We start from the raw sequence: 14,152 nt of genomic DNA, 5'->3' as shown, positions 1-14,152 counted from the left end.
AGCAGCTCATCCTTAAGTAAAGATTATTTAGTAGGTGATGGTTTATTACTTGTGGCAATGCAACATTTACATGGGCGACAAAGACCATTCAGAATTTGCTTTTTCCTCTGTAGAAAAATATCACAAAGAACTTTCCATGGAAAAGTATTCCATTTTCCAGATGCGCTTAATGAGGCATACGGTAGGTGCATGTCAGTATTATTTCAAAAGTGTTTTTGACTAGACTCAGATTGCCAATTATCAAAGGCTAGGAAAAACAGGCCAATTTATCTAGAAATATAACATAAAGATCTAAAGAAAAATTATCAAACAGGAGGTGGCACTAGCACTGACTTGTTTGGTTTAAAATCTAGGCCGACCACTGTTTTGTGTTTTGGTTTGTCACGAAGGGGAGATTGCAAACTCAGTCTTGATGGAATGGGAAATTGAGAAAATCAAGATTTGTTATCTTGATTAGGCTAGTAGGAAAAGTGCAAACCTTGTATCAGATTGTGACTTAATATATCTCTATTAGGCTATTTGCAAGATGCAAACTGATGCAAACACATGGGATTTAACTCTTGACTACCCATTTGATAGACTGCACAATGCCTTCTTCAGAGCTAATAGACCTCCATGCATGTTCTATTTCTCGGCGACAAATGATGGTAACTGCAGAACGTCAAGTTAATCTGCACATAACAGCATTCAAACTTCTTCCTCTCCAGTATTTGTTACCCCGGCCATTCCACAAGCATTAAGGAATATTATAAGTCATGAACCCCTCTACATCATACCAATTCTTTCATGCCTACCACAAAACCAAAAGGAACAACATGGTCTCATTTCTATTAGACCTTAAATAACAAGATTCTATGAAGTCTTCTTATCCAGATAGGCTGTTTGCTCTATCAAGTAACACAAGCCGTCATAAGACTCATAACATGCTCATTTTTTGAGAAGGTGTATGATTGCTTTCACAAAATTTTGAAATTGTTTTCCATATTTTCAAAAAACCATATATTTTCTCTTAAAATCTTTGTTCGCTTGGGTCTGCTTCTCAATTTTAATTTTCATCAACTTCCTACTATCTAACTCAGTTAGTCTTTTGCTTGTGTGTTTAATTCTTCTGTTTCAAAACACTAGCCCTTGTAAGATAAATTTTCTGTGTAGTAGGCAATAAAACATGCAATAGAGAAGATATGAGTTATGATTTCGATGCTCAATTTGGTTTGGTGTCTTATAGCTTCAGTTCAATTATGGCTGTGGTGTTTAGACTCTTCACTTGTGTTCTGTTGTTTTGGCTCTGTTGGCTCCCAGTCTTGGGTCAGCCTAGTCTTGGATTGAAATCTTTGTTCTTAGCACAATGAAATGCTAAATTATTAAATAAAAAATAATAATTCAAAAATATAATCTATTCATCAATACTACAACAAGATTCTCTAGGATAAGCTATTAAACATTTTCTGAAGACGATNAATCAACCTTTATTGTAATTTGTATCTCTATTCGGTAGTGCTATCTCTCCGAATTTCTCATTGTTGACATCAAACGACAAAATTCCTTTTTCAGATTGTAAATCTTTGAACTCAGTATTAAAATATCCCAACCAATGCAAAGCTCCACTAACAAACGTCGCAGATGAATAAGTCTCAATACTGGAGACCGCGACTTTGGGTCTCAAAGAGATTCCAACCTTTCTCCATGAGTCTGAGCTTAATGTGTAAACCTCAGCCACAATACTATTCTGCATTATGTCGCCTGTAGGATAAGAATAGATCTTTACAACCTTGTAGTCATTCGTCTCGGACTGATAACCAAATCCATTAGAAATTTGATCATATTGGCCGCTTAAAGAAGAATCAGGCAACCTCTTAAATTTTCTAATGCTGGGGTTCCACAAATATATAACATTACCCCAATTCCTACCTCTTCTATGCTCAAAAAGACACAATAGGCCATTGCACGAACCGACTATTTCAACATGGCATGAACGAAAAGTGAAGGATATTGGATATTTGGAAGTCCTACAATAAGTGCGGTCACAAACAACTGGACAGATTGGGGGATCTCTGAAAACAGTAGCCATGCCCATGTGTACCATATAACCATGATCTTTGTTGTATCTGGTATTAAGATGGGTAGAGATAAAATTGGTGCTGGTGATGGATGAGTACCAGGATTTACAAACGCACCTGAATCTCATAAGTGATTTGACAGGTAGCCTTAGCAAGATGCTGCGTACGATGTCATCTGGGACATGGACACAACCATTCCTCTGTCTTGATTTTGGTTGTGGTCGTAGTTGTTTCCTTTGCGTCATGCTTTTCGGAGACAGCACAGTAGAGAAGCGAAGAAGAAGAAGGGGAGGAAAGCGAGTACAACTACAAACACGTCTGTATTAGTATTTATTAGTAGGTTAAATAGTGAAGAGTAGCGGAGTTTTAACGCGACTCTACTGTTAAGAGGACTAGTATTGGGGGTGTAAAAATCTAAGTTGCTATTTTAGCTACTCATCCGCTAAAATTGAACTTCATCTGGATGTGGGTTGCTAAAAATTTTTAGCAACCATGAATAGTAAAGTTGTATATGTACAACCTACTATTCATGGTTACTAAACATAAAAGCAAATATAAAAGTGTATGAAAGTACAAAAAAGATGAAAGAGATAGATGGAAGAGAAGAGAAAGAATGAGTTGATAGAATAGTTTATATTATTTTATTGTGTTGTATGTATAAATAAAAACTAAGTTGTTGGGTGTATTGTTGGGTGTATTGTTGGCTGAGTTAGTAAAATAGATAAAGTAATGTTTAAAATGTAAATTAAGTATTTTTTTACATCCCCTTTGCTAGTACTCTTAACACATTTTAACATTCAAAACTCTTTGATAGTTATGTCAGCTAGTAAAATCTTTCAAAAAGCTAATCAATTTGTATCTTGGCTTGATAATATAAAGTTATCATCAAGACCAAATACTATATGTTAAAATTCTCTTGAAAAAATTATATATATATATATATATATTAAAAAAAAAAAAAAAAAAAAACTCTTTGATAGTTTGACTTTTTTATTTTGATTAGAATTTTTTTGACCTAATCTACCATTTTCATTGGTCTTTAATGTTGGGAAGATAAACACCTTGGGGAGCTTCCTTAAGTAGTTAATATAACATATAGAGACACACTTTAACCCAAAAGGCCTAAGCCCAATGGGTATGTGCTCAATTATGTTATATTAACCACTTATTCTTCTTATCTTTATTCAATGTGGGACTTCACTCACACGTGTAACCCAACAATCTCCCCCTCATGTGTGAGTCTCTGCCACTCTATGGGCTTCAAGACTTCTCTGTGGGCCATGAATAAGTCCTACTCGCTCCCCCTTGCTTAATGGACTTTTCACTTCATTAGCGCGTCATCTATGGGTCTCTCGTACGTCATTCATGGGAACCACGTGTCAACCCTGCACGCACATCCATGGGAACCCCGCACATTCATGTCCATGGGAACCTCGCACCATACCATTATTTAGCACCACGTGAGTCTCTGCCTCTCTGTGAGCTTTGAACAAGTCCTACTCACTCCCCCTTGACTAATGAGCTTTTCACTTCATCAATGCGTCATCCATGAGTCTTTAGCACACCATTATTTAGCACCATTAGCAATATTCCAGGATCTTTGTGTGTGGGCCATTTTAGGCTTTCTCTGTCCCTGCTGGGTAGGGACCATGAACACTTCACCACCTTTGCCGCACACCACCATAGGCTCTGATACTACTTGTTGGGGAGATAAACACCTTGGGGAGCTTCCTTGAATAATTAATATAACATATAGAGACACACTTTAACCCAAAAGGCCTAAGCCCTATGGGTATGTGCTCAATTATGTTATATTAACCACACATTCTTCTTATCTTTATTCAATGTGGGACTTCACTCACACGTGTAACCCAACAATCTCCCCCTCACGTGTGAGTCTCTGCCACTCTGTGGGCTTCAAGACTTCTCTGTGGTGGCCCATGCAGGTCCTACTCGCTCCCCCTTACTTAATGGACTTTTCACTTCATCAGCGCGTCATCCATGGGTCTCTCGTACCCTGCACGCACATCCATGGGAACTCCGCACGTCCATGTCCATGGGAATCTCGCATCACACCATTATTTAGCACCATTAGCAATATTCCAGGATCTTTGTGTGTGGGCCATTTTAGGCTTTCTCTATCCCTGCTGGGTAGGGACCATGAACACTTGACCACCTTCACCGCACACCACAATGAGCTCTGATACCACTTGTTGAGAAGATAAACACCTTGGGGAGCTTCCTTAAGTAGTTAATATAACATATAGAGACACACTTTAACCCAAAAGGCCTAAGCCCTATGGGTATGTGCTCAATTATGTTATATTAACAACTTATTCTTCTTATCTTTATTCAATGTGGGACTTCACTCACACGTGTAACCCAACAATCTCCCCCTCACGTGTGAGTCTCTGCCACTCTATGGGTTTCAAGACTTCTCTGTGGGCCATGAATAAGTCCTACTCGCTCCCCCTTGCTTAATGGGCTTTTCACTTCATCAGCGCGTCATCCATGGGTCTCTTGTACGTCATCCATGGGAACCACGTGTCAACCTTGCACGCACATCCATGGGAACCCCGCACGTTCATGTCCATGGGAACCTCGCACCATACCATTATTTAGCACCACGTGAGTCTCTGCCTCTCTGTGAGCTTTGAACAAGTCCTACTGTGAGCTTTGAACAAGTCCTACTCACTCCCCTTTGACTAATGAGCTTTTCACTTCATCAATGCGTCATCCATGAGTCTCTCGTACGCCATCCATGGGAACCACGTGTCAACCCTGCACGCACATCCATGGGAACTCTGCACGTCCATGTCTATGGGAATCTCGCATCACACCATTATTTAGCTCCATTAGCAATATTCCAGGATCTTTGTGTGTGGGCCATTTTAGCATAAGCTCTGATACCACTTGTTGGGGAGATAAACACCTTGGGGACCTTCCTTGAATAATTAATATAACATATAGAGACAAGGCCTAAGCCCTATGGGTATGTGCTCAATTATGTTATATTAACCACTTATTCTTCTTATCTTTATTCAATGTGGGACTTCACTCACACGTGTAACCCAACATTTAAAACTTTTGTTCGCAATTGATTTTAGTCATTTAAATTTAAAGTTATTGATTTTTTTTTTTTTAAATACCGTAGAATTTCGATTTATAGTATCTACTCTATGATGATTACTCTTATCATGAAGTTTGAGAACAAGAGATTTGAATTTTTGATGTTGACATTTAAATCTTCAGCAAAGTTAAAATAATCTATTTTATTGCTTTACAAAATTTAAAATGATGATTTTTAGTCCTATCAAATATGATGTCAGATTTTATTTTGGGTATGTCCTCTAAGGGACTAAGAGTAACCATTTTAAATGTCATGGACTAAATCACAAGCTAAGCTTTTGTTATCAATAGTATTTTTATGCCATTGTTCTAAACAAAATTTGTGGGATGTAATCCAGCCTCTAGCAAGGTCCATCAGCTACTTGCACCCAGAAAATGCCGAACTTTTTTTCCAATGGAAATAAACATTCACAAGTTAACTCTATTTTACGCACCAATTTGTTAAAAACAAAACTACCAACCTATATAATACAGGAGAACCAAGTTGAATGTTGAGGTTGTACCCTGACATAAGACCAGTTTAAGGAGCAGCTCATCCTTAATTGAAGATTATTAAAAATATTGTCTGTGGCAACGCAACTTTTACATGGACGACAGAGGCCATTCAGAATTTGCCGCTTCCTCTGTAGAAAATATCGCAAAGAATTTTCCAAGGAAATGTATTGCATTTGTTAGATATGCTTAATGAGGCATACTGTAGGTGCATGTTAGTGTTATTTCAAAACTCGTTCGACTAGACTCAGATTGCCAGTTATCAAAGGCTAGGAAAAACAGGCAAATTGATCTAGAAATATAACATAAAGTTCTAAAGAAAAATTACCAAATATTAGGTGGCACTAGCACAGACTTGTTTGGCTTAAAATCTCAGCGGCCCACTGTTTTGTGGTTTGGTTTGTCACGAAGGGAGACTGCAAAGAATGGACAATTGAGAAATAGAGATTTTTTATCTTGATTAGGCTAGTAGGAAAAGTGCAAACCTTGTATCTGATTGTGACTTAGGATATCTTGTTTAGGCTATTTGCAAGATGCAAAATGATGCACTGCAATTAATGTGATGAGGTTCATAAGTCAATGGGCTATGAATCATCTTAAAGGGGAGAATGCTATTTGCTCAAATCATGATAAAGTCCAAGCAAATTGAATTTGCAACAGTGCCGTGTTGGCTAAGCAAGTTGTATCTGCAGTAGTCCTCAATGAAGCTGCACTTATTCTAGGTTGTAAAATGAAGGCTCCTTCTTTGTTAAGGAAATTTCCTCTCTAGATATCACAGCAAGTCCCACAATCTCTGACATTTAGGCTACTTTCTGTGCAGCAGTCAAACGAGGATCACATTTAAAACTGAATATTTGAACTAATGTAGTAGCAAAATTGTAGGGATTAAGTGTAGAACCACACTAAATTCTTGATGTTTTTTTTTTTTTTTAAATTACACAGGTAAGGAAGTTGCCCTTGAGATAAAATTTTCTGTAGAACCCAAAATGCATATGTAGGAGCAGAGACCAAAAATATAGAAAGCCAACTAATAAGATATATATATATATATATATTTTTTTTTTTTCGTTTTTCCACTGTAGTGTCAAATTGCTTGTGATTAAATTGGACCAACTAACCTGTTGAAGTTTGCACTAAGTTAGTTTAAACTCCTGGCTTGTTATTCTGAACATCTGATCCAATGTGTTGAAATTTTCCATTAATCTATTTGCTTTTTAGATGTCCACTTCAAAGTACCAAGCTTTCAACAAAGCATGCTTGAAAACTTGCACTTCATCACTAAATCTTTCCATATGTATTGAAATGCTTTTGTTAAATTAATATTCAACATCAATTCTATAGGAAATTGTGTCTTACTCGTATGGTCATAGCCCCTAGGACTTGCCAGCCTACTAGAATGTAACCTTGCTTGGATCATGGTCGAGTGGATCAGTATTATATTCAACAACTTAGCATTTGACCTGCTTCTACACTTGCATGCTCTACAGGTTAGCAAACGTCTAATGAATTATCACACAAATGTCTTGTTGGGAAACAATTTACCATTTGTGGATTCAAAGGAATAATAGAATCTATGTTGATGAAGTTAAGACACATGAGCAAATCCTTAAGGTGAAGAATGGAGGGAAGCAGTGAAGTGGACAACTCCATCCTTAGCACAAATCTCTGTGCAAATTGGGCTATTCTAAATGAATTTATCAGCTTTGTAACTTGTAAGGGCTGGTCTTGGCCCTGGTTGATGTTGTGTAGTGAAGTTTGTGAACTTGTCTTAATAGTTAAGTTAGTTTTCACTCTTCACTTGTGTTCTGTTGTTTTGGCTTAGCTGGCTCCATGGCTCCAAGTCTTGGGTTATGAACTTTGTTCTCTAGGATAAGCTATTAATCATTTTCAGAAGATGACCACAAAATTATTAAATAGAAACACAATGCATTAGCAGCTGAACATACTCATTGTTTCTTATTACCTCTAAACATATAATTTAGCCCCCAACGCATGAGGAGGAAACAATTCCAACACCAAAACAGTCAAGGTGTTGACAAACATTAAAAAGTAAATGTTTAATAGATATATTCTGTCGTGAAACTGCCACAAGCTTTATGTTTTGATATAAATCATGAATAAAATTCACACATTTACATCATACCCAAAACTTTTATGCCTACAAAGAAACAAAATGACACCATAGGAAACAATATTATAAGGATCTCATTTATATCACACATACATAACATCCTATGATTGTCACTAATAATTTCACCTCTTAAGCAGATAGCTCGGTTCCTTCATCAAGTAACACAAGACTTTCCATGAAAGTAGTAACTATATTTGGAACTTGTTGAACAACAAGATCTGTCTCATGTAAAGTTTCGAGATTGATTGAAACAATCATGCAGTCATCAATTAGATCCTAGACTTCTGTTTGAACTAGAATTTCACCATGACTAGTGAAACCAAAGCAGTCTACAACATCTCCCATCCGTAATGACAAAATTTTATTCCATGATTCATGTACATCATACTTTCCCATCACCCAAATGGAGCTTGGCTTGATATAGTCAACGTGGTAGTTTATGGGCTTTCCTAATATAATGTAGGCCAGCTTCCCCTTGAACACTGCTACCTTTTTGTGATTCATTGTACGTTTACCAGGGAGTGCTATCTCTACGAATTTCTAAATGTTTACAACATGTAAAGTTGTGATTTCCAACTATATTATGTTGGCTTTAATTTCGTGCCAAATTTGATTGTAATTTTTTAAATCATTTTTCCTGTACGTATGTTGAGTTTATTTGTAAGAGATAAGTATAAGAGATCGGTGAAGAATCAAGCTTCAAATGATGAATAAGTGGATTTCGCGACTAGCTCGCAAGAAGCAACTTGTGAAAAGGACAAACATGAAGCACATGACTGGAAGATGAAGAGTCGTGCTAGGCTATCAATTTCGCGAGTATTTTCGTGAGAAGGGCCAACCCGCAAAGTACCCGCAAAAGTTTCTATTTGGCAAAAAGTTGTGATGCTTTACCAAATTCTTTACCCACACTATAAATACCTTCATTACGCACGAATTGTAAGAAGTGTTTTTCAGAGAGAAAATCCTAGCAAATACACTTGAGAATTAGAGATTGTCATACCCACAATCATCTATACATTTCCTTGTAGTTTTCCTCAACTCTTACCTCTCCATCTCTAGATCATTGAGAGGTTGTTAGCCCAAACATTTACCATACTCATTCTGAGTGTCAAGTGAGATTTTGGTGTTGTTGGAAAGCATTGGAAGGAGCAATTTATTGGCGGATGCAATCGGGCTGAATTTCAGGATCCGAAAAGTTAGAGAAGACAAGACTATGAGAAGTCCATTGGTAGCAGGAGTTTGAAGGGCTCAAGTAAATGGGGTAGACTAGGTTTGGAAGGTCATTTATTATTTGTGTACTCCAACTTTATTCTTTAGTAAATCGATTTTGACTTAGAGGGTCGCGAAGAGGTTTATCACCAAATTCTTCGGTTTGCTCTTCGATAACACATCTCAGTGTTATGTTGTGTTTGTATCTCTTTTCTTACTCTTTAAGCTTTCATTTTATTGTTGATGATAAATGAATATGGCTTAGGGTAGCTTTATCAGTTCATTGCCCTTATTTACTCTAGTTCCACACTTAGCTTAAGTTAGAGTAAAAACAATTTAGCCGTAATTTTTATTTGGGGGTTTGAACAAGTTCTTGAGTTTTAGCACAAATACGAGCTTTCACATCAAATGACAAAATCTTTGTTTCATCATCATCATTGTCTTCATTAAATTCAAGAAATTCTCCTAACCAATGCAAAGCCCCACTAACAAATGTGGCAGTCGAATTAGCCGTGAAACAACTGACCTCAACCTTGGGTCTTAATAAGACTTCAACCCTTCTCCATGAGCCCAAGCTTAATGTGTATACTTCAGCCACAAGCTGAGGTTCTTCATTGTAGCATCCAGAAGACGAAAACAAATAGATTTTTACAACCTTGTAGTCATTGGTCTCGGACTGATAAGTAAATCTGGTAGCCTGCCATTTATATTTTTTTATGCAAGTATCAGGCAACCTCTTAAATTTCATAGTACGGGGTTCCACAAATATATAACTTCAGCCATATTGGCAATAGTTCCAAAGTCTGCGACACACAATAGGCCATTGCATAAATTGACTATTTCAGCAAGGTATAAGCAAAGGTGAGAGGGAATTGAATAGTTGGATAGTTGTGATTAGTAAAATGTCTATTTGTAAGACCTATTTATTTAAATTTTTCTTATCTTTATCTCTAGCATTACTTAATTCTTTGGGCTTAGTAAAAAAAAAATATAAACTAAATTTTTTTTAATATATCCCAAAAAAATTAAAAGAATTAAAAAACTAATTTTTATCCCCCAAGTTTGGAGCCTTTTTTCTAGTAAGGGGGTCCTAGGCAATGGCCTAAGTGGCCTAGGCCGAGGGCTAGCCCCGAGTGATTGAAGAGTCCCAAGATCTGTGAACGCACCTGAATCTTATGACTGATTTGACTGGTAGCCTTGACAAGAAGTTGAGTGCAACATCGTTCGGGAGATGATTGTTGGTTGGTTTTGGTTGTGTTTGCGACATGTTTCAACGGAGGAGAGGATAGCACTGAACAGAAGAAGAGAAGAGAGAGTTTTAGGGTCAGCTAAGGAGTAGAGAGTAGAGACACACATGACTGTACTTATAAATTTATAATACCTATAATAATTTTTTTCCCTCACATATTATCTATTATTTTGTTAAAACAAAATAATAATAATAATAATAATAACAATAATAATAATAATATATTAGTATTATTAAATTAAATGAAGTTTCTTGCAAATTTTGATATTTAACCTTAAGTTAAAACTCTGGTAATGAAATTTTATTAAGAGTAAACTATGTTAGTAATTTAATGTGCTTATAACACATCAAATGATAAATTATATTGTACAAAGTGTATCATTTACATTAGACCACAGATTACAAGGATAACATGTAACAATTACATGGAATCATGGATAGAGGGAAATACACTGTATTTCAACTTAGGGACGAAGTTAGAACTTGGCGTTCGGTTTATTAGTCCATAGTTCATTAGCATTAGGTTCATGTGATTATTAGCAAGCTTTACATGTGGTTAGAAAGAGCATCTCTTTAGCCCACTCTATTAGTAATTGGAGTTTTCTTTCTAACATTGAGGGAACTATTCCAATCTCCAAAATTTCACGTATGGTGACACACAGTGACTGCCTTCTAAAGAATCCCCAAACCCAGCCTAATGTGATTTGTAAGCCTGCAATTGAGGCCCTTATCTGAACAAATTTTACCATAAAATTAGGTGTCATCTTAAAGCTTAATGGCTCCTTTCTCCAAGGGGTCAAACAACATTTAAGAGTGGATTCTACCTTCTCTTATCCCTTGGATGAGTTTCCTTTGTGTGACGGGCTTTGCTCTTATATCCATTCGTGGAATCCATTAGAGTATCTATCCTTTGATCTTATCTATCTTCTCATCATTCACCTTTTCTTTTCTTTTTTTGGTATCACCTGGTGTTGGATCTGGGAGAAACAAATGGACCAAGTACCTTCTTAAATTTTTTCCAATAAGTTATTGTGTCTTTGATGGGAAATGGGGTTATAAAAAATGGGAGAGGCTTGGGTCCAATAATTCCTAGGCATTGGACTTGATAGGATGCTGACAATTGCCACATGGCAGCATCTTATTGGGTTTAGTACACTAGACACTCCCAAGCCAAGCCAAACTCATAAATAAAAGACACCATGTTGTGAAGCAAACTTACCAGATAGGAGGTATTGCTTTGGCTCCTCATGGAGAACCCTCACTAACTAATACCTAATTGGATCCCTTTTTATTGTTGATCTCTGATTCTCTAATAAGAGATTGGGGTTTGAATCCGGCCTACACCAAAAACTAATTGATGACTTAACTTGATAATAAACAACAATAATCATAGTGCAGATATCATAAGTTAAATTCTATCATACAATAATAAATAATAAATTGTTTTTCTATTGTAGAATTGTCTGCACATTGTCATGGTGTGTCTTTGTTGGATACTATGAGCTTGTTTTGGTAAAATTAGAATCCTTTACAAATTTTCTCTTTCACTTTAACGTGGTTTTCCAAGCCTCAATCATGGAAAGTAACATTTTGTGCATGTTTTAAGTCCATGCAAGCATGGAGAATAACTGATCTGTATTATTCGAAGTCCTTATGATACCATCGTTCTCATGATGCAAGATTGAGTTTTGGATTGGGGAATAAGCATAAGCTCTAGTGTTCTTAGTAATACTAATTCTCATCATAAAAACTAAAAAGTCTAGGGGCCTGACTTCTCTTCTACAATAAATCTCTTTTGGTAGCACAAAATTTATGACAACTAAAGACTAGATAATTGATCAGATGTAAATGGACAACACTCACAACTTTTGATGGAATCAATAAATTAGAAAAACTATGTCAAAAGCAAATATCAGTTCTCCATAGCCTAGAAACTAGAAGTGATGGCACAATGAAAAAAGAAATGGTGTTCCCTTCCTCATTTCCATGGAAGGGTATTTGGACCATTAAGGTTCCTAGGTTGTGTTCTTTATGTGGACTGCAGCGTTAGGTCAGATCCTTGTGTTTTGGATAATCTTATGAGGAGGGGATTGCCATTAGTGAATTGGTGCTGTGTGTGTTGAAGTAATGGGGAGTTAATGAATCATATTACTTCACTGTGATATTGCCCATGCTATCACATGCTTTGTGGGGGCATGTATTTCAGATATTTGGGATTCATTAGGTCATGTCAGGTTCTGTTGCGAGTTTATTGTTTTGTTGGAGAAATTGGTTCGGGAAGCATGGCTAAGATATCTGGAACTTGGTACCAAATTTTTTTATGTGAATTATTTGGAAGAAAAGAAATCGTAGTTTGTTTGACGGTATAGAAAAATCCTCTTTGGATCAATTAAAATTTGTGCTTCAACACACTGTTTTTGATTTGTCAAGGTTTTGGGGGTCCATCTAACTGTTCACCCATGTTTGAGTTCCTAGCTTCTCTTAGACCTACAATTTGATATTTTTGTAATTCCTGTTTGTGTTCATCATCATGAACTCAAAAGTTCCTTTTTTTTTTTTTTTTTTTCTCCTTATTAATAAAATTGCTCTACTTACCTATCAGGAAAAAGCTACAATTTGAGAGTTTATAATGACAAGGGAAATGGGCTTCAATTCATCACGCACACACACACACACAGCAAACCAGACTTAAAAGTTCATACATGCCTTATCACATCTCCAAATTATCATATCTTAGGAATTATAAATATAAAAGTGTATAAAATCTAGTAATGCAATGAAATTGATTCCTGGTTGGGCCAATGACGACAGGTTAGTAGTGGAGAAAATTTTGGTTCCAAAAGGCAGGCTATTGTGGATAATGTAATTTGGATAAGAGGGGTAACAACAATTAACAAGACAGAAGAGTATCCAAATTAAATAAACAGAAAAATTCTTAAACTACAGCTTTTAAAAGCAGAAACAAAGGCCACTACTTGGAATTGGAATATACGAAATTTCAATTTATTGATGTTGCTAAAACTTAAAAACCATCAATTAGAGTAACCTACCACATTGTCTAGGGGCTACAAAAAACATTGAAATGTAAAAAAAAAAAAAAAAAAAAAAAAAAATGAATTTATTATCTTATGGAAAAGCTTGACTTATCATGACTATGTGAGCAGGTTTATTATACATTTTGTGCTTTGGTTGACCATAAATCATTCCAAACAACCACCTCTATCGTTCTCATTACATCGCAGTTGTAAAATTTATACTTGACGTGAAATAAGTGGATGAAGACTGGGTTAGAGAATTCTATGTTGGAAGAAAATTTCTGTCTCTTATGATTGAAGTATGAAATTTCTAGAGGATAGATTGATATTTGATCTAAGTTAACTCTAATTCAATGGCAGCAAAAAGAACAAAAAAAACACCAATTAGCAGTACTAATATTCTTGATGGAGTGATTAAATATGAGAAAAAACATTGTTGGAATGTCAGGCGTGCACTAACCTAGGTGAAGACCACTTCTAGACACAGGTGACAATGTCAGTTGTTTCAAACCTAATCCAACTATAGTAACTGCAAAATTATCAGAGGCCCAAATTAATAAAAAATAAAAAACTTCCCTATATATATATATATATATTTTTTTTTTTTTGATAGGTAAAACTTCCAATTTATCAAAAATTAAAACAAAAGGACCTGACAAAACATGACTAATAGGAGGTGGCATGCGCTGGCACAAAATTGTTTGGTTTAAAGGCACTACTAACCAGATTTTCATGCTTTGATTGGCAAGGAACACAGCAGACCACCATCTGTTAAAAGAGTCCTAAGCCCAAAGGCTTAGCAAATTGCTGCAAACTTACAGTTACCAACACAGAATAAACAAATACAGAG

General features: G+C 36.1%; 1 protein-coding gene across 1 annotated transcript; it reads right to left on the bottom strand.

Annotated features, from left to right (window-relative positions):
- Nucleotides 1-1,459: 1,459 nt before the first annotated feature.
- On the bottom strand, nucleotides 1,460-2,302 carry LOC112000281 (F-box/kelch-repeat protein At3g23880-like). The gene has a single exon (XM_024032380.2). It carries the CDS (start codon nucleotides 2,300-2,302, stop codon nucleotides 1,460-1,462), a length of 843 nt encoding a protein of 280 aa, XP_023888148.2.
- Between the last annotated feature and the right edge of the window lie 11,850 nt (nucleotides 2,303-14,152).

The sequence above is a fragment of the Quercus suber genome, unplaced genomic scaffold, assembly GCF_002906115.3.
Source record: "Quercus suber isolate HL8 unplaced genomic scaffold, Cork oak 2.0 scaffold_883, whole genome shotgun sequence".
NCBI lineage: Eukaryota > Viridiplantae > Streptophyta > Magnoliopsida > Fagales > Fagaceae > Quercus > Quercus suber.
Note: the sequence above shows the minus strand (reverse complement) of the source record. Positions and strands in the feature narration are given on the sequence as shown.

Coding starts and splice junctions, on each gene's coding strand:
- LOC112000281 (XM_024032380.2), bottom strand. CDS start 2,302: ATGACGCAAAGGAAACAACTACGACCACAACCAAAATCAAGACAGAGG.